Source organism: Daucus carota, chromosome 8 (genome assembly GCF_001625215.2).
Source record: "Daucus carota subsp. sativus chromosome 8, DH1 v3.0, whole genome shotgun sequence".
Taxonomy (NCBI): Eukaryota; Viridiplantae; Streptophyta; class Magnoliopsida; order Apiales; family Apiaceae; genus Daucus; species Daucus carota.
The window spans coordinates 27,108,488-27,134,117 of NC_030388.2; the positions used below are offsets into that span (position 1 = coordinate 27,108,488).

At 33.9% G+C, this 25,630-nt stretch overlaps 3 protein-coding genes across 4 annotated transcripts; 1 reads left to right on the forward strand and 2 right to left on the reverse strand.

Annotated features, from left to right (window-relative positions):
* The first annotated feature begins 3,215 nt into the window (after positions 1 to 3,215).
* On the forward strand, positions 3,216 to 14,167 carry LOC108197288 (probable ATP-dependent DNA helicase CHR12). The gene is made up of 12 exons (XM_017364866.2): positions 3,216 to 3,824; positions 5,339 to 5,489; positions 6,899 to 6,963; positions 7,325 to 7,513; positions 7,873 to 8,022; positions 9,272 to 9,664; positions 10,224 to 10,483; positions 10,615 to 10,833; positions 11,032 to 11,239; positions 11,330 to 11,483; positions 11,893 to 12,495; positions 13,292 to 14,167. Exons 1-12 carry the CDS (start codon positions 3,600 to 3,602, stop codon positions 13,954 to 13,956), a joined length of 3,282 nt encoding a protein of 1,093 aa, XP_017220355.1. The 5' UTR covers positions 3,216 to 3,599; the 3' UTR covers positions 13,957 to 14,167.
* A 1,007-nt stretch (positions 14,168 to 15,174) lies between these two features.
* On the reverse strand, positions 15,175 to 20,600 carry LOC108199866 (NEDD8-activating enzyme E1 catalytic subunit). Of its 2 annotated transcripts, none has more exons than XM_017367867.2 (9): positions 20,364 to 20,600; positions 20,110 to 20,273; positions 19,423 to 19,625; positions 18,616 to 18,848; positions 18,444 to 18,506; positions 18,303 to 18,359; positions 18,075 to 18,196; positions 17,241 to 17,358; positions 15,175 to 15,777 (listed from the first exon to the last, which is right to left on the reverse strand). In XM_017367867.2, exons 1-9 carry the CDS (start codon positions 20,460 to 20,462, stop codon positions 15,490 to 15,492), a joined length of 1,347 nt encoding a protein of 448 aa, XP_017223356.1. In that variant the 5' UTR covers positions 20,463 to 20,600; the 3' UTR covers positions 15,175 to 15,489. The 2 variants fall into 2 exon arrangements, with proteins under 2 accessions (XP_017223356.1, XP_063938713.1); XM_064082643.1 differs by having other exon boundaries at positions 15,634 to 15,805; positions 20,364 to 20,568.
* A 2,040-nt stretch (positions 20,601 to 22,640) lies between these two features.
* LOC108199779 (stem-specific protein TSJT1) lies at positions 22,641 to 25,425 on the reverse strand. The gene is made up of 5 exons (XM_017367750.2): positions 25,050 to 25,425; positions 23,770 to 24,010; positions 23,532 to 23,652; positions 23,314 to 23,423; positions 22,641 to 22,915 (listed from the first exon to the last, which is right to left on the reverse strand). The coding sequence occupies exons 1-5, from the start codon at positions 25,250 to 25,252 to the stop codon at positions 22,877 to 22,879; spliced, it is 714 nt and encodes a 237-aa protein (XP_017223239.1). The 5' UTR covers positions 25,253 to 25,425; the 3' UTR covers positions 22,641 to 22,876.
* Positions 25,426 to 25,630: the final 205 nt, after the last annotated feature.

A 25,630-nucleotide genomic window follows, 5' to 3' on the forward strand; every position in this document is an offset into this window, starting at 1 on the left:
TCGGTTTAGAATAATAATTCGGTTCGGTTCAGTTTAAAAAAAAGCATATTTCGTTTTCGGTTATTTCGGTTCGGTTCGGTTTTAAACCGAACCAACCAAATGCTCACCCCTAGGCTCTACAAATGTAAGGGGTCGTTTGGTTCGAGCTCTCCTGATATCATGTATGAGTTTTGTTGATTCTAAACTCATACCTGGTGTTTGGTTGAAAAATTTCTATAATCAAACTCATTTCTCAAACCCACAAGGTATGAGATTTTCATACCCAAGGGAGAGGTGGGTATGAAACATGGGTTTCAAGAATCAAAATTTTTTCCTTTTATTTTCATTACTATTTTTATCATTTCATGTAGATTATTAATACAAAATGAAATTAATGACTCAAAAATATATATATATATTAATTTAATAATATTTTAAATTAATTACAATTAATAACTCATAAATATTACTCCCTCCGTCCCATTTTAGTTGTCACCTTTGGTTTTGTGCCGGTCAAAATGACTAAAACTTGACTGAGATTTATTAGTATTTTATCAATTGAAATAATAAAAAATATATGTCACCGTAAATAAATTTTAATCTACTTTAGGATGTAATTTTCAATTTTTAAAAATAATGAAAGAATGATTTATAATCTCTGGTAAAAAATTTGGTCACTTTGACCAACAAAAATAGAAATATGACAACTAAAATGGGACGGATAGAATATAATTTAACCATATTCATTCCATCGCTCAACCAAACACCTGATATCAGAAATGATACCTCAAATCCATACCAGTTTAACCCGATTTTTTATTCCAACCCTATAACCTCTTTCCAACCAAACCACCGTTAAATGGGATCTCGAAAAAAGAAATGGGGCTTTAGAGCATCTCCAACGGTGTTGGCTATAATCGTTGGCTAAATTGGACCTGTAAGACGTTATGTAAAATTTGTTAAACCTGTAAGACATTTCTCTTCAATGGTATTGACTATATTGGTTGGCTATAATTTAAAAATAACATGTTATTAATATTCTAGATTGTTAAAATAGAATATATCAGTTCAATATGGTAATAAATGATGTGCAATCTTCCTACAGATTTCTTACAGATCTGTAGAGGTTCGACAAATTTAGCCATCCATGAGAGGTTGGCAAAATTTATAGACAACAGGTCACTGTGGTTGGAGTGTGAATTTTTGAAGTGGTTGGCTAAATTTTTTATTTTTGGCATGACAACTCACTTTTTAGCTAAGGGGACTTCATGGTTGGAGATGCTCTTACAAATGTAAATGGGATCCGGTAGATGGAAGCTTTGCGAGAGAGAGTCAAGTATCAATTCTTAAGCTTGTACTAAGCCTCTCTGAAACCTATGCGAGATTTTGATGAATTTGAGATGGATTGAATGAGATCGATCATGATTTATCGGTTGATTGATGATCTTTTTATATGATAATAAAAGATTATACAATTTAATATGTATTATAATCCTATCGCATTGTTACATTAATTATTAACAATTATAATATTAATACGGTTTTTCTATAATGTTTCTTGAAATTTTCAGATATGTAATTCGTTAATTATACTTTATTATATATTTTTAATATCTTATTTTTATTTATAGTTTAATTAATATAATAATAATTTTTATATTTAATATTTTCTTTAGTATTTCCATTTATTTTTATAAAACACAAACGTGTGTGTATTTAATAATATATATATATATATATATATATATATATATATATATATATATATATATATATTGAGGAGGATATGGTCGCGCTCAAGAGAAAACCCGGCTTAAAATAGAACCATAGAATCACTAAGGTTCTGACGCAGAACCCTATATTTTTCATAGATTTTCAAGATCTAAATCCAAATACATGTTTTTTTGCATTGTTTGTGTGTGTCCAAAAGTAATTTCAAAATATAATACATAAATAAGACATTTTTTTCATGTGCAATTCTACTGCAGAACCCTAACTAATATAATTTTTCTAAGAGTTCTCTCTCGGTCTCCCTAATGTTTTCCTAATGTTTTTTTCCGGAACATGACCCGGATGGGATAAGACATTGGGATTTGGGGGTGTTTGTTTTCGGCTTAAAAGCCGGGTTTCTGAGTTTATAAGTTAAAAGCACTTATTCGTATCGTTTGTGTAAAAAGTCAAGAAGCACATATAAAAAGCTGGGAATACTAACTTTTGTTTCAGGGCTTCTACTTTTTTCCAAACATTTTAATCACTTATAAGTTTTAACTTGTTTCTAACTTCTACTCTACTTTTTTATTTTAAGCAGGAAGCACTTATTTTAAACTCACCCAAACGGTCTCGTTGTTGGAGTTGAGGTTAGTTAAATATGGTCTAAATTATTAGAGCAAGTCTAGTTCAGTCCCTAAATATAATATAATAATTGTGCTAGGACATATTTAAATGATCTCAACTCCAACAAGGTCTTATCCGCACTATATGTTTAATACTCCCTCATTCCCATTTTAATTGTCCACTTAGCCAAAATCACACATATTAAGAAATCATAAATATAACTCATTTTGTCTACTATCATTGCATGGATTACACAAAAAAAGATAAAACTCATATGCCATATTAATTACTTACTGAATACAATGTTAGACTTGTTCACATATACTCCAGCTTCACAGCCAGTTTTACGTACTGCAGTAGGAAATTTATTGGGATTGTGCATATGGGGAGTAATAGTCGATCCTTGAAACTACAATATTTGCTTTGAATGAAGAACTGGACTAATATTATGGGAAATCTTTTTTTTGCTAAGTGGACAATTAAAATGGGAAGGAGGGAGTATTTTATCATTAAAAAATTTATTTCATCATTAAAGCACAATATAAAGTGGAGAGATATATGTGTATATAAGAATTTATCATAAAAATATAAGATGGGGTAAGAAGAGAAATGCCCTAAATTAATAAAACATGTTGGGATCAATTCTTTTTTTAATAATTTAAAATATGATATAAGACATCTGTTAGTTTTTAAGATATATATTTTTATATGAAGATTTAAACTAGGACCCTGTTGGATTTGCTGGCCTTGTAAACATCCCATTCAGACTTGCCGCACATGAACCGCAAGGCTTGTTAAGAATTTTATTAATAAAATTAAACCCGAAAAAAGAAGAGAACCAACGGAGTAGAGTTAAGGACCAACTTCCTAACAAAATAAATAAATAATAAAGACAAAACAAATTTCTATTTTCTCCAAAATCAAAGTTCTCACCGACTGAATAAAAAAAAAGGAAAAATCTTACATGTCGACACTCTTATTCGATAATTAATTAAAAGAAAAATGTTATACTTATCCCAAATCTAGCAACAAAAAATAAAATAAGAATTCAAGTCAAAAAAAAAAAAGAATAAAAAAGAATACCCCTAAAATCTTAATTAGGGCTCACCGCATAATAGAGGACCAAGCCTAAAATAAAAGGAACAAAACTCTCAACACTCTACACAATACACAAATCTCTCCTCCCCTAATTTCACTTAAATTAAATCATCTCCACATAGACGCGAACATAACATATAGTAATAGTATAGTAAAATTTACAAAAAACACAGGCTTGAATTCCCGCCATGGCCACTGCGGTGAATGAAGAAGAAACACAACAGCCAGACGCGAGCTCAATCGAAGGGATTGAAGAGACGAAGACGCTGATTTGCGCTCTCAATCTCCTCTCTCGCAATCTCCCCCTTCCCTCTCACATTTTGCAGGCGGTTTCGAGAATTTACTCCGATCCTCTCCCCGGTGACGCCGACGGTGGATCTCGCGTCGCGGCGGATGAGAATGTCGATGCTCCGGTGAGGCTTTTTTGTTTTTATATACGCGTTTATTGATGTTTATGCGCGTTTGTCTGTTTGTGTGATTTTGTAGTTTTTTTTTTTTTTTGGAATTGTGTGTGTGAGCTGCGATGATTATCTGTTTGTTGATCTTGATCTTATAGATATTTGATAATGTTGATTTTTCGATGATTATCTGTTGGTCTGATGTCGAACTTACCGGTATATGAAAATGTTTATATTTCGTTGAGCTTTTCTTAGTTATATAGGAATCATTTATTGATTGTTGTAAGTTTAAATAATTATTTGTTTATTTGATCTTGAACTAATTGCTATATGAAAATGTTGTATTTTGTCTAGCTTTTCTTTGTTATATATGTATGTATTTATGTATATGATTTTATAGTGTTATTTATTATTGTTGTAAGCTAAGATGCATAATTATTATTGTTTACTTGATATTGAAATCGACATATATTGATGTTTCGTTGAGGTTTTGTTACTTATGTATATGATTTTATAGAGCCATTTACTGATTACTTTAAGCAGCTTTGATTATTTGTTCAATTGATCTTGAACTCACCGATATATAAAAACATTGACATTTCGGTAACATTTTGTTACTTATATGTATGTATATGTTTGATTTTAAGGAGACAATTATTAATTGCTATATGTGAGCTGAGCTGGAATGATTTTCTACATTATCTGTTTGATCTTGATTTTATCAATATATGAAAATGTTATAAGTTGTTGTAAGTAGTGTTTGTTCATATCTCTTGTAGGGAGGAGTTGTTTTACGCAATCTCTGAAAGTCTGTTATGTGTTTAATTGTTGTTCTTATAATTTAAGATGAATATATAACGATTATGGATTAGGTTAACAATTTTCAGCATGTGTGTTACCTTCTGTGATAGTAAATGGTATTACTGATTGTGATCGGCATAGTCCAGAGTTTATGTCATAACTGTTTAGTTGAGTGTAGAAGTTATTAAAGGAATTGCTTATATTGTACTATCATAAGGCTGAATTTTTTTATTTTTTTAAAATAAAAGAAGCGTGGAAACAACAACAAGAAATGTTCTCTGTCGTTGGGTGATGACCTAGATTCCTATATTTTGTCGAGGCACGATTGAGTTATGTACTTTTCTATTCTATTTGTCTTTTTTGTTTTCTACATAGAAACAACAATGGGGACTTTTTAGGGGTCTGATTTTTATAATTTGTCGGGACGTAATTGATATGTGTACTTTGTTTGTTGTTTACTACTTGGAAACTCTTATAAGGAAAATTTAGGGTCTCAGTTGTCATACTTTGGAGAGACGTAATTGAATTATGTACTTTTTGTTTGTTATCTACATTGAAAATTTAGGGTCTCAGTTGTCATACTTTAGTTTTCACTTTTCATACTTTGTCATTATGCAATACTTATGCTATATGTCAATTTCTACTCGTAAACACTTACATTTTCGTTCTAATCAGTAGTCTTGGGATGGTAAGAAGGCACAATACATGATTTTAGTTCTATGTTGTAGGGTGATTCTTCAGTTGGAGGAGATTTGATATCAGAGCTTGAGGATACCTTGGCAAAGCATCGGTTAGATTGCATGTCAGGTTTCGAATTGACAGCATTGAAGGAAAATCGTTTAAAGAGCAACATACAACATCGCATATCCGAACTCGAAGGTTAGAATCTAACAGTTGGTTCGTTTAGATTTCTTTCCAAAATTTCATTGACTGCAGGGACGAAAGAGAGGGAGTGAAAAATTATTAAAACTTACTTTTAATTTTAATTCTCAAGTTATTTAAATATTTTTGCTGCATGCTATTAATTTGCCAAAGAAAGAAACTATATAGATGTTCTAAAACTAATTTTACAAAACTTCCGGGTTTTCAGGTGGCGGCTGCACCAATGCGTGCACCCTACCCACTCCCTCCAAATGCGCAGACACCCTTGCCTCCTATGAGGCTTGAACCCTTGACCTATTGTTACCAAGAGAAGACGGATCTTTACTAGACTTCATTAATGTGGCCATTCAATTTAAAAGATTCTCCTTTTGCATGTTAAATTAACATTCATGGTTGTTATAATTAATTGTCCACGATATATATATCTAGTATATCAAGGGCTAAAATACATTCCGTTTGTATGGTTTCTAGCACATATGTTCTGATTTAATTGCAATTAGCTGCATTTAGTCTGATGGCAACATTGTTGGAAATTCATGCTCGTCGTACATTCATATATTGGGTATATAATAACTAAGATAACACCTTATGTTTGACTGTCCGCGCTTAATCGACTAATCATCCTATCACTATTGTTGACTCGACTGGGCGTCCTGAATACTTCGGTTAAGATTATTGAAGCAAGGGTTTTTGTAGTATTATCCCTCCAAGACTTTATGTGATTATGTCATATAACGGATTGCAAAAGGATCTATGTCCTAATAAGCTTGTGATGTCATCAATTGGTTGACACTGAATGCAGGTCCTTGGGATTATAGTCTAAAGTATTAGTTAATCTGCATTACAATTTCCAGTGTGGCTCAAATCATTGGTATATGTACATATTCTTTATGGGAAATTAACTATTAATTTGATATAAGGATATGAATCTCATTCTGGAAAGAGAAGAATGATATATCATATAGGTTCTCTTTATATGGACATTTTCAGGTTGCTTAGGCATAAAGTGGGTAAAATAAGGACACCTATCTTTGTAGTTTGTCAGAAAAGAATTATTTTATCAAAATATCGTATGTATGTGGGACATACAGTAGTATACATGTAAAACAAAAATTAATAGCAAAAGAAGAGACTCATATAGATGGATCAACGTCATACCTCTCTCTCAAATAATTATACGATCCACTTTTGCAAGTATAATATTTTTTTCAGGACTGGGTAAGTCTTAATTGTTATTGGTGTGCCTATCTGATAGTTCATCCTGCTCTAGAGACAGTTTCCCTCCATATCTTCTGCATATTACATACATCTATTATATAACTTTATGAGAAAAACAACATGATCAAACAACTGCATTTAGAATTTAATATAACTTGTAATATTGATTATTTATTTAATTTTGACAGAGTTGCCTACAAGTAGAGGCGAGGACCTGCAGTCGAAGTGTTTGCTTGAACTCTATGGGCTAAAGGTAGACTTGTGAGAAAATGTGCATTTATGTAAAGAAAGAAACATAATCTGAATTATTAACTGTAAATATGCATATGAACTTACGCCTAAAACACAATGTGGTCCTTTTTTTTGTTAACATATTAATTAAGGAAGATGGCTATGGAGAAAGTAATTAAAATTTGTTCTGTAATCTCTCGCTCTATCATGCAGTAAGTAAATTGATGATTATAGAGCATTAATTGCTCCTGAAGTGTGATATATTCTATTAGCAAAGTTAAGACGCATCGACATAAATGCACCTGACTGTACTTGAATAATTAATAGATCATAGTTATTAAGGTTACGTGGTACTTTTTTGAGAATGCTAACTTTTCTTTCAGCTGGCGGACTTTCAAAGCAAGGTTCGCTCAGATCTGTGTAAAGAGTACGGGCTTCGCATGAATTGTGCTTCTCCTGAAAAGCAGTTGTTTGATTGGGGAATGATGCGTTTACGTCGTCCTTTATATGGCGTGGGAAATGCTTTTCTTATGGAAGCTGATGATACCATGAAAAAGAAATGGGAAGCTGAGGTGATATATGTTTTAACATTAATTTAATTTTGGCCATAACTTTGCTGAGTAATTTATCGGGCATAAAATGTATATTATGATACTGGAAGTGATTGAGATTAGGGGTTGGGACATGGAAGGGGTAGGCTTGTAGTTGTAGGAAAATTGATATATATGGTAAAGATAGCATCATATTTGCTCTCAGATAATGTAGTCTGGCGACTTATGGAAAATAAAGTTAAGTGGTCATGCTTGTACTGGCTTGACGAGTTCTGAAGTTGGTAAATTACTGCAATTGGAAAGTTCAGATTTAGCATCATCATCTAAGCAAAAGTATGTGCAATAATACTGATGATACATTAAACCACCATTCTTTGCAGAGATTGTCTAGGTTGGAGGAGGAGGAAAAGAACAGAATCGAGAGTAGGCAACGCAAATTCTTTGCAGAGATACTTGATGCAGCCCGTGAATTGCAATTACAAATACAGGCTACTCACAAGCGCCGAAAGCAAAGGAACGATGGCATTCAGGCATGTTCTTTTTGACTTTTTTGCTTATTCTATTATACATCTCATAGTGTTTGATCACCTGTTACTTTTACACAAAACGTTAACAAGAACTTGTCATCACCTGCATTCTAACATGCTTTTACGAACATGAAAAGCAGTGTAGAATTTGTCAAATTTTAGTTTAAAAACTATTAGGTTCCAAATATGATTATCTTTCTTTTTCAGAGGAAAAAAAGTGAATAAAATCCTTTTTTTTTACCATAGAATAATTAAATAAAAATTTCGTATTTACCACCTTATATTTTTGCTTAGGGATGTAACATAAAAGTTTATTCAGTATTTACTTGCATGAAATATATGTATTGTTAATCAAGTCTCTATTTATTACTGTACCAATTGCTTATTTATTATTCACTGAAAAATAAAGCTAATCCTTACTTTTTAGCTCTTAATATTTGAAACTAATATTGAAACTAGGATCAACCATTTATCATAAAATATTTTTCTTAAAATTTACATAATTTTTTCAAAAGAAATTTAAGCTTAAAAGGTTATATGTTAAGTACTATAATATCCAATTGTTGTAGGATTCAAGAGGAATATTCCAATTATATTTGTTTTACTCAAGTTAAACATGATAAGACTTATAGATAGCTAACTTTTTTACTTCTACCTAATGATATCTAAACTAATATTAGACATATTTTTGATATGGATAGTTTTATTAACAATTTACATTCTTTCAATAATTAATTAATTATACAAATTGACTATATATCTTTCAAATTTTATTGATAGTTTGTATTTAATACTGAAGAATTGATAATTAAATACCTAATTTTACTATTTATGCTTCAAACAATGTAGTAAATGCTGCTGAACATTACAGTTTAATCTGTAAAAGTTTTAATTTATATAAATTTATAAAATATTGGTACTAAAATATTCCATCTGCTTGTTCAATTGCAAGTTATACATTTTAGATAAATAGATGATAACCAAATTTGGCACTATCGCATTCTACATGCCACTGGAAAGGCATTTTGGCTTGTATTATAGAATATGGATTTGGAGGACTCCTATCTTCATTGCTTATATGAATTTTTTTCTTGCATGTATAAATTTATAACGATGAGCGAACTAGTTCTGCAGATCTGTAAAGCAACACATATGTAGTCACTTTGGCGGTGGCAAATAGGGAAAAAAGTAAGAGGTGATGCGTAGTATAAGATTTTTGCAAGTATTCATTGCTATTCTTTATTATGAACAGTCATGGCATGGAAGGCAACGACAGCGTGCGACTCGTGCAGAAAAATTGAGAATTCAAGCTTTAAAAGCTGATGATCAGGAAGCGTATATGAGGATGGTTGAAGAGAGCAAAAATGAAAGGTTAACAATGCTTCTTGGGAAGACAAATGAGTTGCTTGTTCGCCTGGGTGCTGCAGTTCAACGTCAAAAAGATGCAGAGCATGACGGTATTGAACCCTTGAATGAATTAGAAGCGAACATGCCTGATTATTCTCCTTCGAAGACTGGAATATTAGCGGGATCCAAGGAAGAGGATGATATAATTGACATGGAACCTCATCAAGATGTAAAGCCTGGTGATTTACTTGAAGGTCAACGGCAGTACAATTCAGTTATTCATTCGATACAGGAGAAGGTAAATAGATAAATTATAATTGTTTTCCTTTGAAATATTTCCACACCTGTTTTTTTGTTTATTATGGTGACAATTTTATAGTTTTTTTCACTGCTATAGAAGTGAGCCAAAGTTGTGCAACTGTTTTGCATCGAAAGAAAAAGAAGTCTTGCGAAGCTTGACATGTAGATTGTTACATTTTTATAAGATAAAAACTAAAATTATTGTTAATGTTGATAGGACCAGTTTCTTTTATGGTTTTAATTTTTTTGTTTTGAACTTGATTACTTGCTTCCAAAACAGTTCAAGGTTCCAGATATACGAAGGAACATTTGCTTTGAGTTGTACTTCTATCATAAAAGATCATGCACCCTAGTAGCTATATTTATCTGCGTTTTTTTCAATAAAATGTTATGCAAAAGAGGATGCGTCTTCACTTTATAAACATTGCATTTGCATTTGTTCTAACCCTGTAGGTGATGGATGTCATTTGGCCTTATTTGTTCGTTTATTCCTGTTCTATATGTCATCTTTAGTTTGATAGTGAATATAAGTATTAATTAGTTTTTGAACTCTACAGGTGATAGAGCAGCCATCCATGCTTCAGGGTGGAGAACTAAGAGCGTACCAGTTAGAAGGGCTTCAATGGATGCTGTCTTTGTTTAATAACAATCTGAATGGTATATTGGCAGATGAGATGGGGTTGGGTAAGACAATCCAAACCATCTCTCTGATTGCATATCTTATGGAGAACAAGAATGTGGCTGGACCACACTTGATTGTGGCCCCAAAGGCTGTACTACCAAATTGGATAGCTGAATTCTCTACTTGGGTTCCCAGGTATGTGTAACTGGGTGTCTGTGCTCCTCTGTCACACTGTATTTAGAAAGTGCCCGTTGCACTTTATTTCATTTTTGTGTGCTTTTCTGAGCTTAGTATTCACTTTATAACTTAGTTCCTTGTTGTTCCAGCATTGTTGCTGTTCATTATGATGGACGTATGGAGGAGCGAAGGGTACTGAGGGAAACATATTCAGGAGAGGGGAAATTTAATGTTTTGGTTACCCATTATGATATGATTATGAGAGATAAAGCCTTTCTGAAAAAAATTCACTGGCACTACATGATTGTTGACGAAGGACACCGGCTTAAAAATCATGAATCTGCTTTAGCAAGGACTATTGACTCTGGGTAATGCTGCATGACTGCATCACAATTTAGGCTCTTAGATGCTTCATACTTTGTACTAGTTGTCTACATATAAATTTTTTTATTTAGGGAATACATCTGAAGGTTGTAACTAAGTTATTCTAAGTTAGAGTGCATCTATAGAGAGATAGATGCTGATATATAACTATTCACTTTGATTAAGATTCATGTCCCATGCAGTTACAAGATACGAAGGAGACTTCTGCTGACTGGAACCCCAATACAGAATAGTTTACAAGAGTTATGGTCACTGCTTAATTTTCTCCTTCCAAACATTTTTAATTCAGTTGAGAATTTCGAGGAGTGGTTTAATGCTCCCTTTGCAGATCGATGTGATGTTTCTCTAACAGATGAAGAAGAGTTATTGGTGATTCGGCGTTTGCATCATGTAAGTGTTGGGTAAATACTGTAATAGTGTAATAGTATATTAATTTAATTTATCATAATTCTGACCTCATAATCATTTGTGGAATGCCAGGTTATAAGGCCATTCATATTGAGAAGGAAGAAAGAAGAGGTGGAAAAGTACCTTCCCCAGAAGTCTCAGGTCATACTTAAATGTGACATGTCAGCCTGGCAGAAAGTATACTATCACCAAGTCACCGATGTGGGGAGAGTTGGACTGGGTTCTGGTATGTAGTTCGTCCCTTGTGTTACCTGTTTTTGCATCAACATGGTGAAAGTTCACTACTATGTGTTGTAATGGATTATCACTCTGGCGCCGGTCTTAAAGATTTATCTAAAGCTAGTTAGGACAAGAAAGTAGTTAAATTAACTACATGGGTTTCTCTTCTTTCTTTGGTTATTACCAAGTCAATCACATGGCTGAGAGTTGACCAAGGAAAAAGCACATTAATCGAAAACACTAATTATCACTTTAAGCACATTCAATTAGACTTCAGACTTCAGAGATAGCTGTTGCTAGTTATCACTTTCTCTATTTGTTCTCCTGATACATTCTGTTGGTAATAGCCCAGTGAGTTATTAATGTTTGAGATAGGAAATTTCTGCACCTACTCCACTGATAACACTAATTTGCAGGTACCGGGAAGTCTAAGAGCCTGCAGAACTTGACAATGCAGCTTAGGAAGTGCTGTAATCATCCCTACCTTTTTGTTGGCGATTATAATATCTGGCGGAAGGAGGAAATTGTTAGAGCTTCTGGAAAATTCGAACTCCTAGATCGTTTACTTCCTAAACTGTACAAAGCGGGGCACAGGGTACTCCTTTTCTCACAAATGACTCGTCTTATGGACATTCTTGGAGTTTATCTCGAACTTCATGGCTTTAAGTTTCTTAGACTTGACGGCTCAACAAAAACTGATGAGAGGGGAACTCTGCTAAAGCAATTCAATGCCCCAGACTCTCCTTATTTCATGTTTCTATTAAGTACACGTGCTGGAGGTCTTGGCCTGAACTTGCAGACAGCAGATACTGTAATTATTTTTGACAGTGACTGGAATCCACAAATGGACCAACAAGCAGAGGATAGAGCGCATCGTATTGGGCAAAAGAAGGAAGTCAGAGTTTTTGTACTAGTCAGTGTCGGTTCAATTGAAGAGGTAATCTTGGAACGTGCAAAGCAAAAGATGGGTATTGATGCAAAGGTTATTCAGGCAGGACTGTTTAATACAACGTCCACAGGTTAGTTTTTTGTGTTTTGACATTTATTCTGGAGCTTGACAAATCTTCTGACAAAGTTATGCTTTCAACTTCCTAGCTTTACATGTCCACTCCTCACTCCCTCCCTCTTTTCTAGTTTCATTGCCTTTCGAAAAAAATATATCTGAGTTACATTTGAACCTCGTTAAAACTTGAAGATATCGCATTGTATTGTCCTTTATTTCTAGGGAAAAGCCGAAAACTGACCTATAGAATAATATAAATTTTTATGGAATTTTAAGTTCAGAATTCGAAAACCTAGCGGCATTGTGTTATTATAAAAAAAATTCAGTGATTACTGGGCTTGTTTTGTGTCTTTTGTTTGCGAATGAAGTAGATAAAAGAATACATATCTGACACACACACACACACACAAGTGCTATCATAAATGGAAACTCGCATGCGATCATTTATGGAGACAGGAGGATCATTATATACTATGATACCAATTGCCATTTAGTTATAATGTCAATGATATATAACGTCAATAATATAGGAATAGGGAGGGACCATTCATGTGTGTTCAAAATACATATATGTGAGGATTCAGACTTCAGAGATACCCTAGTGGTATGTATACGTGTTTCCAGTTTGCACAAGATATAATTCTGATTCAACATATATTCATATGTTTCTCGAGCCTTCGCAGCCATATGGTTTTACATGATTTAGCTTTTTGGAAAAGTGTTTCTGATGTTCTTTTTCCTGCACAATGGGATTAGTCTACTTGCATTTCTTTTATTTACTAAAAAAAATTGAAGTATATTTCTGATTGCAGCTCAAGATAGGAGAGAGATGTTGGAGGATATTATGCGTAGAGGTACAAACTCACTTGGAAGAGATGTGCCAAGCGAGAGAGAGATTAACCGTCTTGCAGCTAGATCAGAAGAAGAATTCTGGATGTTTGAGAAAATGGATGAAGAAAGAAGGCAGAAAGAGAATTACAGATCTCGTCTCATGGAAGAGAATGAGGTACCAGATTGGGCATATGCTCAACCTGACCCAAAGGACACTAGGGGTAAAGGATTTGATTATGAGAGTGCCAATGTCAGTGGAAAGAGACGCAGGAAGTCGATTGTTTATGCTGATACACTTAGCGAATCGCAGTGGATAAAGGCTGTGGAATATGGAGAACCAGTATCCAAGCGTACAGGTAAAAGAAAGATGAAGGAGCATCTTCCTCCACCAAGCTATCAACTAGCCTATGATGATGTCCTGGAAGATAAGAGAGTAGTAGAATTGAAGAGTGAACATGTGCCTATTCCGAATGAAAGACTTCCGGAAATTACCTCTGGCATGGTCCCAAGGAGGTCCAGGTCCATATCCATGTCTGAGGTATCAAATTCCCAAGACAGTGAAGTTCCAGGTTCCGATGATGATAATTCGAAGGGAAACATGCTGACATGGAAGATCCATAGGAAAAAGAGGTCTAGCTTAGCATAATAGCATTATTATGATTTCATATTAAATTACATGTTTAAATATTGCCTAATGAACGACGATGTAGTGGATCGCAGGGAAATGACACACAAAACTATAGTGAGGCTCCATGTCTTTTGTAGTTAGAACTTGGGAGCCATTACTGCCGCAGGTGCAGCAGACATACATAAACAAGGTGTTTTGATTGAAGATAAGTTGACACCGTTTAGATTGAGGATAATTTGATAGCTTGTACAGTAATTTAATTTATGCCGCAAGTTATGATTCGTCGTTGCTCTTGCTTTTATAAAGCCGCCTCCACCTCATAGCGACAGAGAGTTTAGTCAGTCATTATCACCGGCCCAAAAAATTGAATATGTTGTGCCTAATGTCTAAGTTTGGTCAAGTTCAGGGGAAAAGCATAATAGACCTTTATTTTCTGCCAAGGTGAATTTGATTCTGAAAACTTGATCTGGGTTGTGTCGGTCATTTTCGGAACCTAAAACAAAACTCAGTTTATTAATTGTTGATAGTAGAAAATACATGTAGCACATTAGAAACTAGGCACGATGACTAAGGATTGTTTTTAGTGAATGGATTGTATGTGATTTTGATTTTGTGTGGATTTATGGTGGATTTATGATAAAATGTCGCAGAGAATATATAGATTTATTAAGATTTAAGCATAATGTTTCAAAATTTCATGGATTTTGGTGGGATTTCGAAAAACTTAAAATACACCGAGGAATCCTACAAAATACATCATTTTATGAAATCCAAAAAAATTCATCAATTTTTGAATACTATCAGATTTTAATGAATTTTAAACAATCTCAATTGAATACCCTCTAATCTTGGAACATAATTTAAAATCCTAATTTAATACCACCAGATTTTGTAGCATAATTTAAAATCTCAATTGAATACCCCAAGATTTTAATGGATTCAAAACAATCTCAATCGAATACTTTCGAATTTCATGAATGAAAAAAAAATCTTCAAAATCCCAATCCAATATACTCTCCAAGTACAAGATGTAAATCTCGTGAGCTTACTGAGATTGTCGTAATCAGTATCATTTCAATTTTTAACTTCTCAAATTCAATTTTATACAACTCAACTTGGCTTGGTTTCAGTTTCGCATTTATTGGCCCTACTTGTAAGTTGCAAGTGATTGAATAAATGATGAGATTTCAGTGTCATTGGAACACCCTAGTTTAAGACAACACGCAAGCCAGAAACTATCAAACTGATTTAAGTAATTAATCAATATCTAAAGTAAGATCAACTTTATCTTCTCTTCTCAAATATTAGAAGCTAAAACAAGAGGCTTTCCAAGTAATTTGAAATTTTTCTCACCACAAGAGTTGGAGGAATGAGAAACAAGTTCTTGATTTCGTGAAAGTATTGCCATTTAGCCAATTGTGATATCTTCAAAACCTCCGGCTATGACAAGTACCATAGCTGGTTTTGCATGCCTTCTGCTAAATATATTTAATTTGGTCCCGACACTCTAAATTCTACACACACTCCGCTTTACCAAAAGAGCAGAATCTTCTAAGCTCCATTTGCCACATCCATATCTACCACCCCATCAATTCCCTTAAAAACAATTCGCAACTTCCTCAAACATGATTGTTTCGCACCACTCTTCCCTGCGGCTCCAGTGACATGGACAACGTCTTTCCCGCATTTATCCATCAGCTCATATAGCGGTTTGTCCAAGTTTGAGCGAGTCATCTCTTCCAGTACTGCAGGGACCTGCATGTACAAATTCTTGCCCCTGTATGTAACACTAACTCTGGACAAATGCAGCTTCGGGTGATCTTCTAGTTGATCAATAAACTGTTACAGCCGACACAAAGTAAGAAAACTGCATATAAAACAACTGAATTTAATGAAGGAAAGGAGCTAGGTATAGCTTGCAAGCTAACACCAAAAGAGAAAGCATAACAAATTTAAGTTACTTTCCAAAACGCAATATTAATATCGTAGTATATTATTCTTAGGGAGCTGCTAACTCATTGTACGTGCACCCAGTGAAATGAATTCTTAAAAAAGACCAAGTTCATGTAAAAGATGGAGGCTAATTCAATTTCAAATTAGACGACTTAAACAGAAAAACAATAAAAAAATGGAAGACTTCCACAAAACTAACATGTGCATTTTACTGAAGTGGTTGTTCCTCAACAATAAACCAATACGTGAGAATTTTTTATGGGCATTAAGCCATTAACTCATAATGCCTATGCTCTACTCCCTCCATCTCACTCATTTCTTTGAAGTGTTTTTTTGGCACTACTTGGCACACATTTTAAGGTGTATATAAAATATAATTTCATAATTTATTTTTAAAATTTTCTCTTTTTTTTGTATAAAATTTGAACAATAAACTTTTATTCAAAAAAAAAATTTAATTTACGAAAACATACTTTATTGGAGCCTTAAAATGCATGCCTAAACAACCTGAAGGACAGAGGGAGTATCTTTTTCTTACTATCATAAGCAGTCATCACCGCCCTTGTCCAAGCTTTTTTTTAATATCTCATTTCAAGTCTGGCAGTCTTAGACATGCCGAAGCTTTACTTTTTAAAACCTGTTTCACGGTTTAAATTTGCAACAAGGAGGGACGAAATAAAGATTCTTCTCGAAGGAACCAGTCGTTTATGTTTTTTAGATAATTTAACAAAAGCTCTTGAAAGTAGATTCCTATCGGTAATCTTTCCAAAAATTGTGCTGCTAATGGTCAGCACAGATTATATTAATAACATATAACATATGCCAGCCTGTTGAAAAAAAATAATAGTCCTCTTAAAACTATAATATTCTGTTAAATTCTTCAAAGAACAGGAATTTCGCTATCTTTTTCAATAGTGTGAAACGGATGACGTTACTTGTGTTAGTTGAAGGACTGTAAGTTGAAACCCATCACATTTGCAGTTGAATCACGATTTTTCAAGGACAAACAAATTACGATGTGCAGGGTTCCAGATCAGATAGAGTTGCAAAGGATATGAATATGATAGCCAAATACCTCACCATATACTTTAGAAATGGCATATGATAGTACATGAAATTTAATGATTAGCTGATTTTATCATTAGAATATGTATGACATAATCTGATGATTTAATTTCCAATTTTCGCACAAGTCATAAGTAAGTGCACATCAAACTGAAAATCTAAAAAGCAGAATTCTAGGGGGTACTGTGGAAAAACTGATTATTTCCGTTCTAGTTGATGTAGTGGTAATTTTCACTACAATTGCACTATAAAATATGGCAAAGTCAAGGATACAAAAAAAATACCTTCTTCAATGTGACTGAAGTATCCAGCTGAATAAGAATTCCAGGACCACAAACAAGACAATCCTTGTCCCTCACAAACTCAGTAACTTTAGTGTGCAGACCTTCAGCACCATTATACCTGCAAATATATCAAGTGGATATTAGTGAAGACACAGAACTTTCTGTGTTTTTCATTCTCGGAGAAGGAATCTTAGAATTGAATACTGACAAACTATTAATTTTGTATCAAGGTGACGTGTTTTTAGTCAGAATATCATCAAGGAAAACAACTTGGTCAGCCCAATAGACTAAGAGAGTCCACATACAGTCCAGTACACAAACTTTTGCTCAAACCCACCAGGCTAGATTGGCCAGACAATAGAAGGTACATATACTTGGAAAATAGAATAATGGGATAACGAGATTTGCAGATTCAATTATTACACTTAAGCTGTAAAACCTACTCATGTGGTGTTCAGTACTCAGTAGACTACTCTTTATTCAATCAATTTGTACAGATGAACACACATATATGCATACATGTAGAACCAGTTGAAAAACTTAATTTCTTGAAAGGAAATGATTTGAATTGTAAATTATTTGCATTGCAACTACTTAAGGATGCTATTGGAACTTACCAATAGCTGACAGCAAATAAAAAATAGCACCAAGATTAATTAGTCGTTGACAAACTAAAGAGATGGGGGCATTAATTTCTTGCTTTCACCATGGAAAGATTCTCTATTAAAAACTAAATCAAAGACAAAGTTATTATTTCAAGGAAGTCGAGGATTTCAGGCAACACAAACTAAACCTAGGATTCGTTTTAACAATCAGACTCGACATGTCACCTACGTCAAGTAATTCGATAACGTTTTACTGCATCCAGATGCAATCTTCAAAGTTTCCAAAGCACATGCAGCTGATATGATTGCATTTGTGGAAGCTATAGCAGGGATGATGTTCTTTACCACACCCTGTACAATGAAGACAATTAAAGGCAAATTTTACTGTGAAAATGTCTTGTGATCGAATTGACCACACATTCCTGTACAGAGTGAAGGATTTCTGAATATACCCTACCTGAGTAAGAGTATAGGTAACCCCGGGAATGCCAAAAAGCTCAGCTCTCTTCACAGCCTGTTTATTTAGAATACATCTGTTGTAACTGAGAAGATTTATATACAGCAGTAGAGGACATATATTATATATTCACTTATAAACCTCGGAGTAGATCCACTGCATATGTTCCGGGTCGTCTGGATCAAAAGCTTTACCACCATGAACCTGAAATAATTAAACAGATAGTACCATTGAGATGATAGATCAGTTGTTTCTTTAATACGAAGCATGAAACAGAAGTAAAGTAGATGAAGTTGAGGAGACAATAATTTACCTCATCCCACTTAATCAGATGGGCGTACTCAATACAATGAGCTGCAGTTCGAGGAGTTTCTGCAAGTGTGCATAAAGGAAACTTGACTTGTGGCGGGAAAAGCCAAATGGTACATTCAAAGCATGGTGTGACCCCTGGCATAATAACCCTTGCATGACCCTTAAATCCTTCAGTTCCACCATCTACCATAGGTTTCAATGTATCTTCCCTTGGGTTGTCATCAGCATCATACTCTGATTTTACAAAATGGACATAAACAAAAGCACAAGAATTTTGCGACAAAGGCAGCTCACCCCACAGGTATTGATGCCTTTAACTATTATATAGAGAAATTTCAATAGTATTTGGCTTAAACTTATATTTTCACTGTTTTTTATGGACTTTAAGCTTTTTTGATCCCTAAAAGTCCCTTATGCTTAAAATTGATCCAAAATAATCACTCTATTGTACATCCATTGGCAATTACGAATAACGCAAGCTATTTCTTTTTCAAAAATTTACTCTTTGGAAGAGAGAAGGTTGCAAACCGGAGTGCAAATATAAAACTAAAGTAGAATGAAGGTTACCAGAGATGGTGATGTAGAAATTAATGCAGTAAGTATCTGACATTAATTTACAATTTTATAGAATGCACATATGATACAGTTACATTGTAGTCAGAAAATGTATATTACAAGCATCAACATGTGCATACAAAAATAAGCAATAGTATTAGGTCACAATAAGAGAGAACTTCAATTGGACACATGCAAAGTGAATATGTTAATGACAAGATCTCAGCAGCAAACCTGCAGAAAGTAGACGCACCTAGAAAACTGCAAGCAACAGAATTTATGTAGCTTCGTGCCTCAACGGAATCAAGACCAAGAGCGATAATACTGAAATCACTATAAAACTCTAGCTCTTTATCCTCAATTCGACAAAAATGAGGGACAATATTAACACCACTAACTCTCTCCATGACCCGTTTTGCAGCCACCTCAGCCTTTGGCTTTCCAACATCCTCAAACCTACATAAACACAAATTACATAATTACATAATCATATAACACTCGGCTAACAGACAGCTTGAATACAGCACGATTGTTCCTTCAGCAAATGATCGTCTTAAACTATCATGAGAAATTAATACATATCACTGAAGGGTGTATTCTTAAACAAATACAAATATAATAGATGGCCATTGATTTAGAAAATCATTCCCTGTTCAAGTCCTCAAATAAGGAGCTAAAAACAGACGGAAATAAGGAACATTATCACAAAAGAATAGGACATGTAATCGCCCAATTGGTTCTAAGATACTAGAAAACCAAACAAAATTCTAATTACTTTCTATAAATTCACTAAAAATATAAACCGATTCCATCCAAACCTATCAATTGTACTAAAATTGTCATCATAGCTAACAATCGAACACATATTCCTCGTCCCTATTTCAAAACACATCAAACAATCAATCTTTCTTAACATTACTACAATATATGCTCTCACTACCTAAACAGAAACTGTCGGTTCAAATTAGATACATCAATCCGGTCCATATCGATAACTTCCAGGTTCTTGAACCCCGAAAAGGCCAAATCCTTGAGCAACTCACAACCCAATCCACCCGCTCCAACAACCAACACTTTAGCATACTCTTGAAGATCATTCCTCAGCTACACAACCCAACACTGACACATCAGAATGATCAAAAATGAAAGTGCACACAAGTTGTTTGTGAAAAGTCCTGAGACAGAAAAGCTTACATCAGCTCCAGGTTCGAAAGTGGGGCCGACGAGATTGCCGGGACGAAGGAGAAGCTTGTCGAGATCACGTGATCTGCTGTTGCTGAGTTGCTCCGCCATTGGCGATGCTCGCGAGCTGAGCAGAGAGCGAGTTAGAGTACGGGTAGTTTTGCTTATGTTTTACGCTTTTGGCATCCCATGCTTTTTTCCAGTGTATATATAACTTACCAGTTTTTCTGTTTAACAACGTCTATGATTTCAATGGGTATTACTTGCATTTTAGTTTTGGTATGTTTTGCAAATTAGCTTACCGATTAAATGACGATTAGTGATTAAATATTTATTTTCTATTATTTCAGGTCCTTCTCGAAAATTACTACGAAAAAATATGAAATCATAAACTGTAAGTAATATTAGTCAAAAAAAATTATAATTATTATATTTTCAAACAAAATGACCACCTCATTATATATTTCTGAGTTAAAAGTCCCCCTCACTATTTTTCGATTGCCTTTATAGTGTTTCACAGACCTAAATTCATTATTTCATTATATGATATTAACCTCTTAGATAGTGATCATGTTAAATGATATAAATTGAGAAAGATGTTTACCGTAATCATGTTTGATGATATCAATTGAGAAAGATTTGTACGGCCTCCTTCAAGTCAATAAGATTATTTTTTTAAGAGTTAATTGCAATTGGCACCCCTTTGGTTTCGGCTCATTGCACATTGCACCTAATAGTTTTGGAAAATACACTTTGCATCCCTAGACTTTTAACCCGTAGACACTTTGCACCCTTTCCGTTAAATTCTGCCGTTACCGTTAACTTTTGCAGGGGCATTTTGGGAAATTTAATTATATTTAATTAAAATCAGATCTTTATTTAAATTTTTTGACCATTTAAACGATATTATTCGGAAAAACTTAAAGAACGAAAGTTTTAGAGAATAAAAAGATCTTCTTAGAACTATAAGGTTCAAAATTTTCGTAATCTTTTTTATAATTATTTTTAAAAAATTCAAAAATTAGCAATCTTGTAAAAATGAACAATCATTTTTAAATAATTATTTAAATTTTGAATCTTATTGTTCTAAAAAGATCTTTTTTTCCTCTACAACTTTCGTTCTTTAAGTTTTTCCGAAAAATATCGTTTAGATGGTCAGAAAATTTAAATAAAGGTCTGATTTTAATTAAATATAATTAAATTTCCCAAAATGCCCCTGCAAAAATTAACGGTAACGGCAGAAATTAACGGAAAGGGTGCAAAGTGTCTACGGGTTAAAAGTCTGGGGATGCAAAGTGTATTTTCCAAAACTATTAGGTGCAATGTGCAATAAGCCGAAATCAAAGGGGTGCCAATTGTAATTAACTCTTTTTTTAATCCAAGGAGGTTAACAAATGTTAAAGGTTCAAAGCGTAACACATCATTAATGTCAATTATTTATAATTGTCAATTAAATAAGTTCCAGATTTATAATATCACAGTTATTACTACTACGATTTCTGTCTCGAATATATTGTTTAATTTCCGGCTAATAATGTAAACAGCTAAGTTATATTAATTTATATCTAAAATCATCAGATAGCCATCTAGATGACGTGTCGGGTGCCTCAATTTTATCTATCTTGATCTTCTTTTTGGATTAACCTGATTTTATAATGTATTCGGAAAATATCAACACCAACCCAACCTGTCATTTTGTCTAGTAATCAATAGGAAAATATTTTGACCTGAAATTTTAAAAAATTAACTATATTGTAATTTTTAGGTTGAATTCATGTATTTTCAGTCAGCCTGATTCAAATTTTATAATAAATTTTTACTTAGGTTTGAACCTGGTTTGAAATACACAGGATCGAATCAATATCATTTTCTCATGTGTAGAATTCGGGATGGGTTTTGAATCGTATCAAATTTTATCAATATCATATAATCAAATGATAATGTAACATTTCGTCAAAAAAAAAAAAAAAAAGATAATGTAACATTCATATGCACACAAATATCACTATTGTATCAGATCTCTACAAAATATTTTTAGACTTGAGAATGTACGCTAATATCAAGCCATTTCGAGCCCGAAAAGCAAGTAATTATTAAAAAAAATTCCTAAATACAAGTTTGACGTTTAAATTTTTATAAGATAAAATCAAAAAATATCATGAAATTATAATTATTAAAAGTTTCAAAATATTACGTGCAAACAGTGACCCTAAACAAGCAGAACTTCATGGCGGGCACCGGAATTCGGAAGTGAGCAAACTGTAGAAACGGGTCGGGATCATATCATCATAGTCCAAACTTAAAAGATCCATACTTTTATTAAACACAACACATCTCTTTACAACGATGAAGATAACGGAGGAAAAAGAGTGTCTACCAGATCTTTTAAAGAAAAGAAAAGCACTACTAATTGAAAGAAGCAATCAACACAGCCCAAAGTTTCACTACAACTATGTTACAAGCTCTCAAACACCTATATCTACATGGCTCCCCAGCTCAACCCCTTTCTTTAGTCAGGAACTCTTCTACTTGTTGATTGCTGCAAGAACCGGCACCCCTTCCACCTGAATTTATATCACCGCAAGTCAATTAACATCGCTATCTAACAAAATTATGTTCGAGGATAATCGAGATAGTTTCAAAAAAATTCATTTTTAGGATCATCACGGAAACAACCTCTCTACTCTGTTAATGATAGAAGGAAATTTGTGTACATCTTACTTTTTCCGGTTTCAAGTCGAACATTTAAGATATTTTTACTTCGGCTGACATTTCGAGGTGGATAACGGGTTACAATCATTAACTTATAGCAAATATTCGTGATATGACATGTAGGCATATTGATAATGGAAGTCACTATCTAGTACAACTAAGAAGGTGTGACATTAGATTAGTGAAGCTGCCAACTGATCTAGAATCATGGAATATGAATATGAATAATTTATGAGTAGACGTGTAATACCATGTATTTAGCACCCCAGATCTCTTCCTCAGTGGCAGGAACAGCAGTGATCTTGTTCTTGGGATTCTCGTAACTCCTCAATTCTCCGTTATCAGTTGAGAAGAAGCACCCTGTACATTTCCGTTCCAGTTTCAGTTATCAAACAGATTAAGAATGAGCGAACAAGTAAATTAAATTAAAAACGTGCAGGTTGAGTAAAGATGCTATGGAAAGCCCACCTTGCGGGAAAGAAGCAAGTGACTTGCCACAGGCACCTTTGAGCAAATCAGAATCATTAGCAATTGCAACATAGCCGTCGGCTGTGATTCCCCAATACAAAGGAACCTTACCAGATTGATCCTGCCACAATTATGCGATTCCATATTATTAGCACAAAAGTCTACATATTTGACATTTTAATTTTCGGAAGGAAATTATATCGGTTGATTTGTGTGGTCAGAAAAATGAATTACTTACAGCAGCGACAAACAAAGTGGAGGTGGATTTGTCAAAGACAATGAAGGCAAAGTTACCATCAAGATGGCTAACAACATGGTTAGGAGGATAAGGTGCGCGATCACGCAGAGTCTTGTAAGCCTCAATCACCAAAACAACCTCATTAGCGGACTTACCAAGTCCATATTGTTGTTTCAAGCTACCTAAATTGTCTAGCGCACCCTCAAACAGGCAGAATATCTCATCCTTAACCGCAAATGACCTGCAAATTCGATATAAAAACATAAGGTCATGATCTACTACCATCTACCAAAATTCAGCTTCCTATTAAACCAGTCTTTAATAAGTTTTATTTCACATAAATCAAACATTATCTTGATAAAAGACAAGCGACCAACAAGCTACGACACCAATAATTTCAGACAGTGGAAAGGTAGTAATGATGGATCCCGAATCCGATAAGGAATCTGCTGTAGTTGTGATCAGGTGATGTCAATATTAGGTAGAATATTCCAATAAAGATAAATAGGGGCAACCACTCAAAAACATTGGACCCAAAAACTTGTGATCATGTCCTACAAAGAACCAATCCTATCCGTAACTCAATAATATCATCGCAGACAATAATTCCAACCATCCATCTCCTGGTCGATGTTTATATCTATTTGTTATCTATATGTAATTCTTGATTCACCTTGTTCTAAGATTAAGTGAAAATGACCTGATCAAAATAAGAGCGGTGCATACAAGAAAGTTCTACATCACTGATGACAGGCTTGAGCAAACGTTTATATATTATTAAAACCAACTACTAGTATAGATCCTTGCTGCAAATTCATATTACTACATATACTAACATGCTTTGTAGAAATTCGTGATAAAATGAATTGAAACACCTCTGCCTTTTTGTGCGCAGGAGGTAAATAAATTACTCTATGGATCATTTCTGCATATAAAACAACTCAAAAATCATACTCTAATTACAAAGCTAAGTGCATTAGAACAATATTATACAGGGACTTTCCAATTTTTATACATGCAGAGCCATCATTATTAATAAAATTGGAGCCAATAAAAATCTGTCACCAAATCAAGAAATGATGTTTGTTACAAATCAAAGAGCGGTGATTGCTAATGTATGCTCGTAGACACACACTAAAAAAATTCGTATTATATATTTGATCCGGTTGCGGGATTAATATTTCCAAGATTTTTGAAGATCAGTCCGGACTTAAATTACTTCTAATCAAACCTAAAAATGCTTAGAAAATATATGAATAGAATCACGTTGAGTTAAATACCTGGGCCTTAAAGCGGACTGATTATTGTGAGTATAAGCTAGTTGAGCATCATCACCAATCTGCATGGACACAGCTGATGCATCACTCCCCAAGAACCTCTTCAGCAGCGCCGTCGACGTTATCTTCGGCGACGGCGTCCGGCTCCCGGCGGCCACCAGCTCGTCCGGCGGCGAAACGATAGAGCTACTAAACACAGCCAACATGTTTAAGATATTACAGATAAATACTAGTACTCTGTATTTTTGTGTTATATATTAATTTCTACAGATATAAAAAAAAACGTACTAGTATATAAAGAGGCTTATTATCCTAACAACTAACATAAATAATAAGTACTCAAATAAATACTCAATAAATGAAAGGGATGAACATGGGAGAGAAGCTCTGCAAGGGAGGTGTCGTTTTATAGGAAGAAGATGAGGGTGGTTTAGTCATTTAAATTGGCAATTATTTACGATTTTGTTTGCTTTATTTGTTTTTTAAACTTGGGGTGGGACCTACTATGGAGAAAATGATATAAATACATTAAAGATTGGAGTGGGGCCAGTACTAGGCGATGATTCCGTGTGTCTGATAGTTAA

Excerpts from the sequence above, each read along its gene's own strand:
- LOC108197288 (XM_017364866.2), top strand. The coding sequence starts at position 3,600 with ATGGCCACTGCGGTGAATGAAGAAGAAACACAACAGCCAGACGCGAGC. Across the intron at positions 5,490-6,898 it reads TCGCATATCCGAACTCGAAG|AGTTGCCTACAAGTAGAGGC; the intron begins GTTAGAATCTAA and ends TAATTTTGACAG. Across the intron at positions 10,484-10,614 it reads TTCTCTACTTGGGTTCCCAG|CATTGTTGCTGTTCATTATG; the intron begins GTATGTGTAACT and ends TTGTTGTTCCAG.
- LOC108199779 (XM_017367750.2), bottom strand. The coding sequence starts at position 25,252 with ATGTTGGCTGTGTTTAGTAGCTCTATCGTTTCGCCGCCGGACGAGCTG. Across the intron at positions 24,011-25,049 it reads CAGTCCGCTTTAAGGCCCAG|GTCATTTGCGGTTAAGGATG; the intron begins GTATTTAACTCA and ends TCGAATTTGCAG. Across the intron at positions 23,653-23,769 it reads CCACTTTGTTTGTCGCTGCT|GATCAATCTGGTAAGGTTCC; the intron begins GTAAGTAATTCA and ends TAATTGTGGCAG.
- LOC108199866 (XM_017367867.2), bottom strand. The coding sequence starts at position 20,462 with ATGGCGGAGCAACTCAGCAACAGCAGATCACGTGATCTCGACAAGCTT. Across the intron at positions 18,360-18,443 it reads TGCAGTGGATCTACTCCGAG|GCTGTGAAGAGAGCTGAGCT; the intron begins GTTTATAAGTGA and ends CTAAATAAACAG. Across the intron at positions 15,778-17,240 it reads CTTCAGTCACATTGAAGAAG|TTTATTGATCAACTAGAAGA; the intron begins GTATTTTTTTTG and ends CGGCTGTAACAG.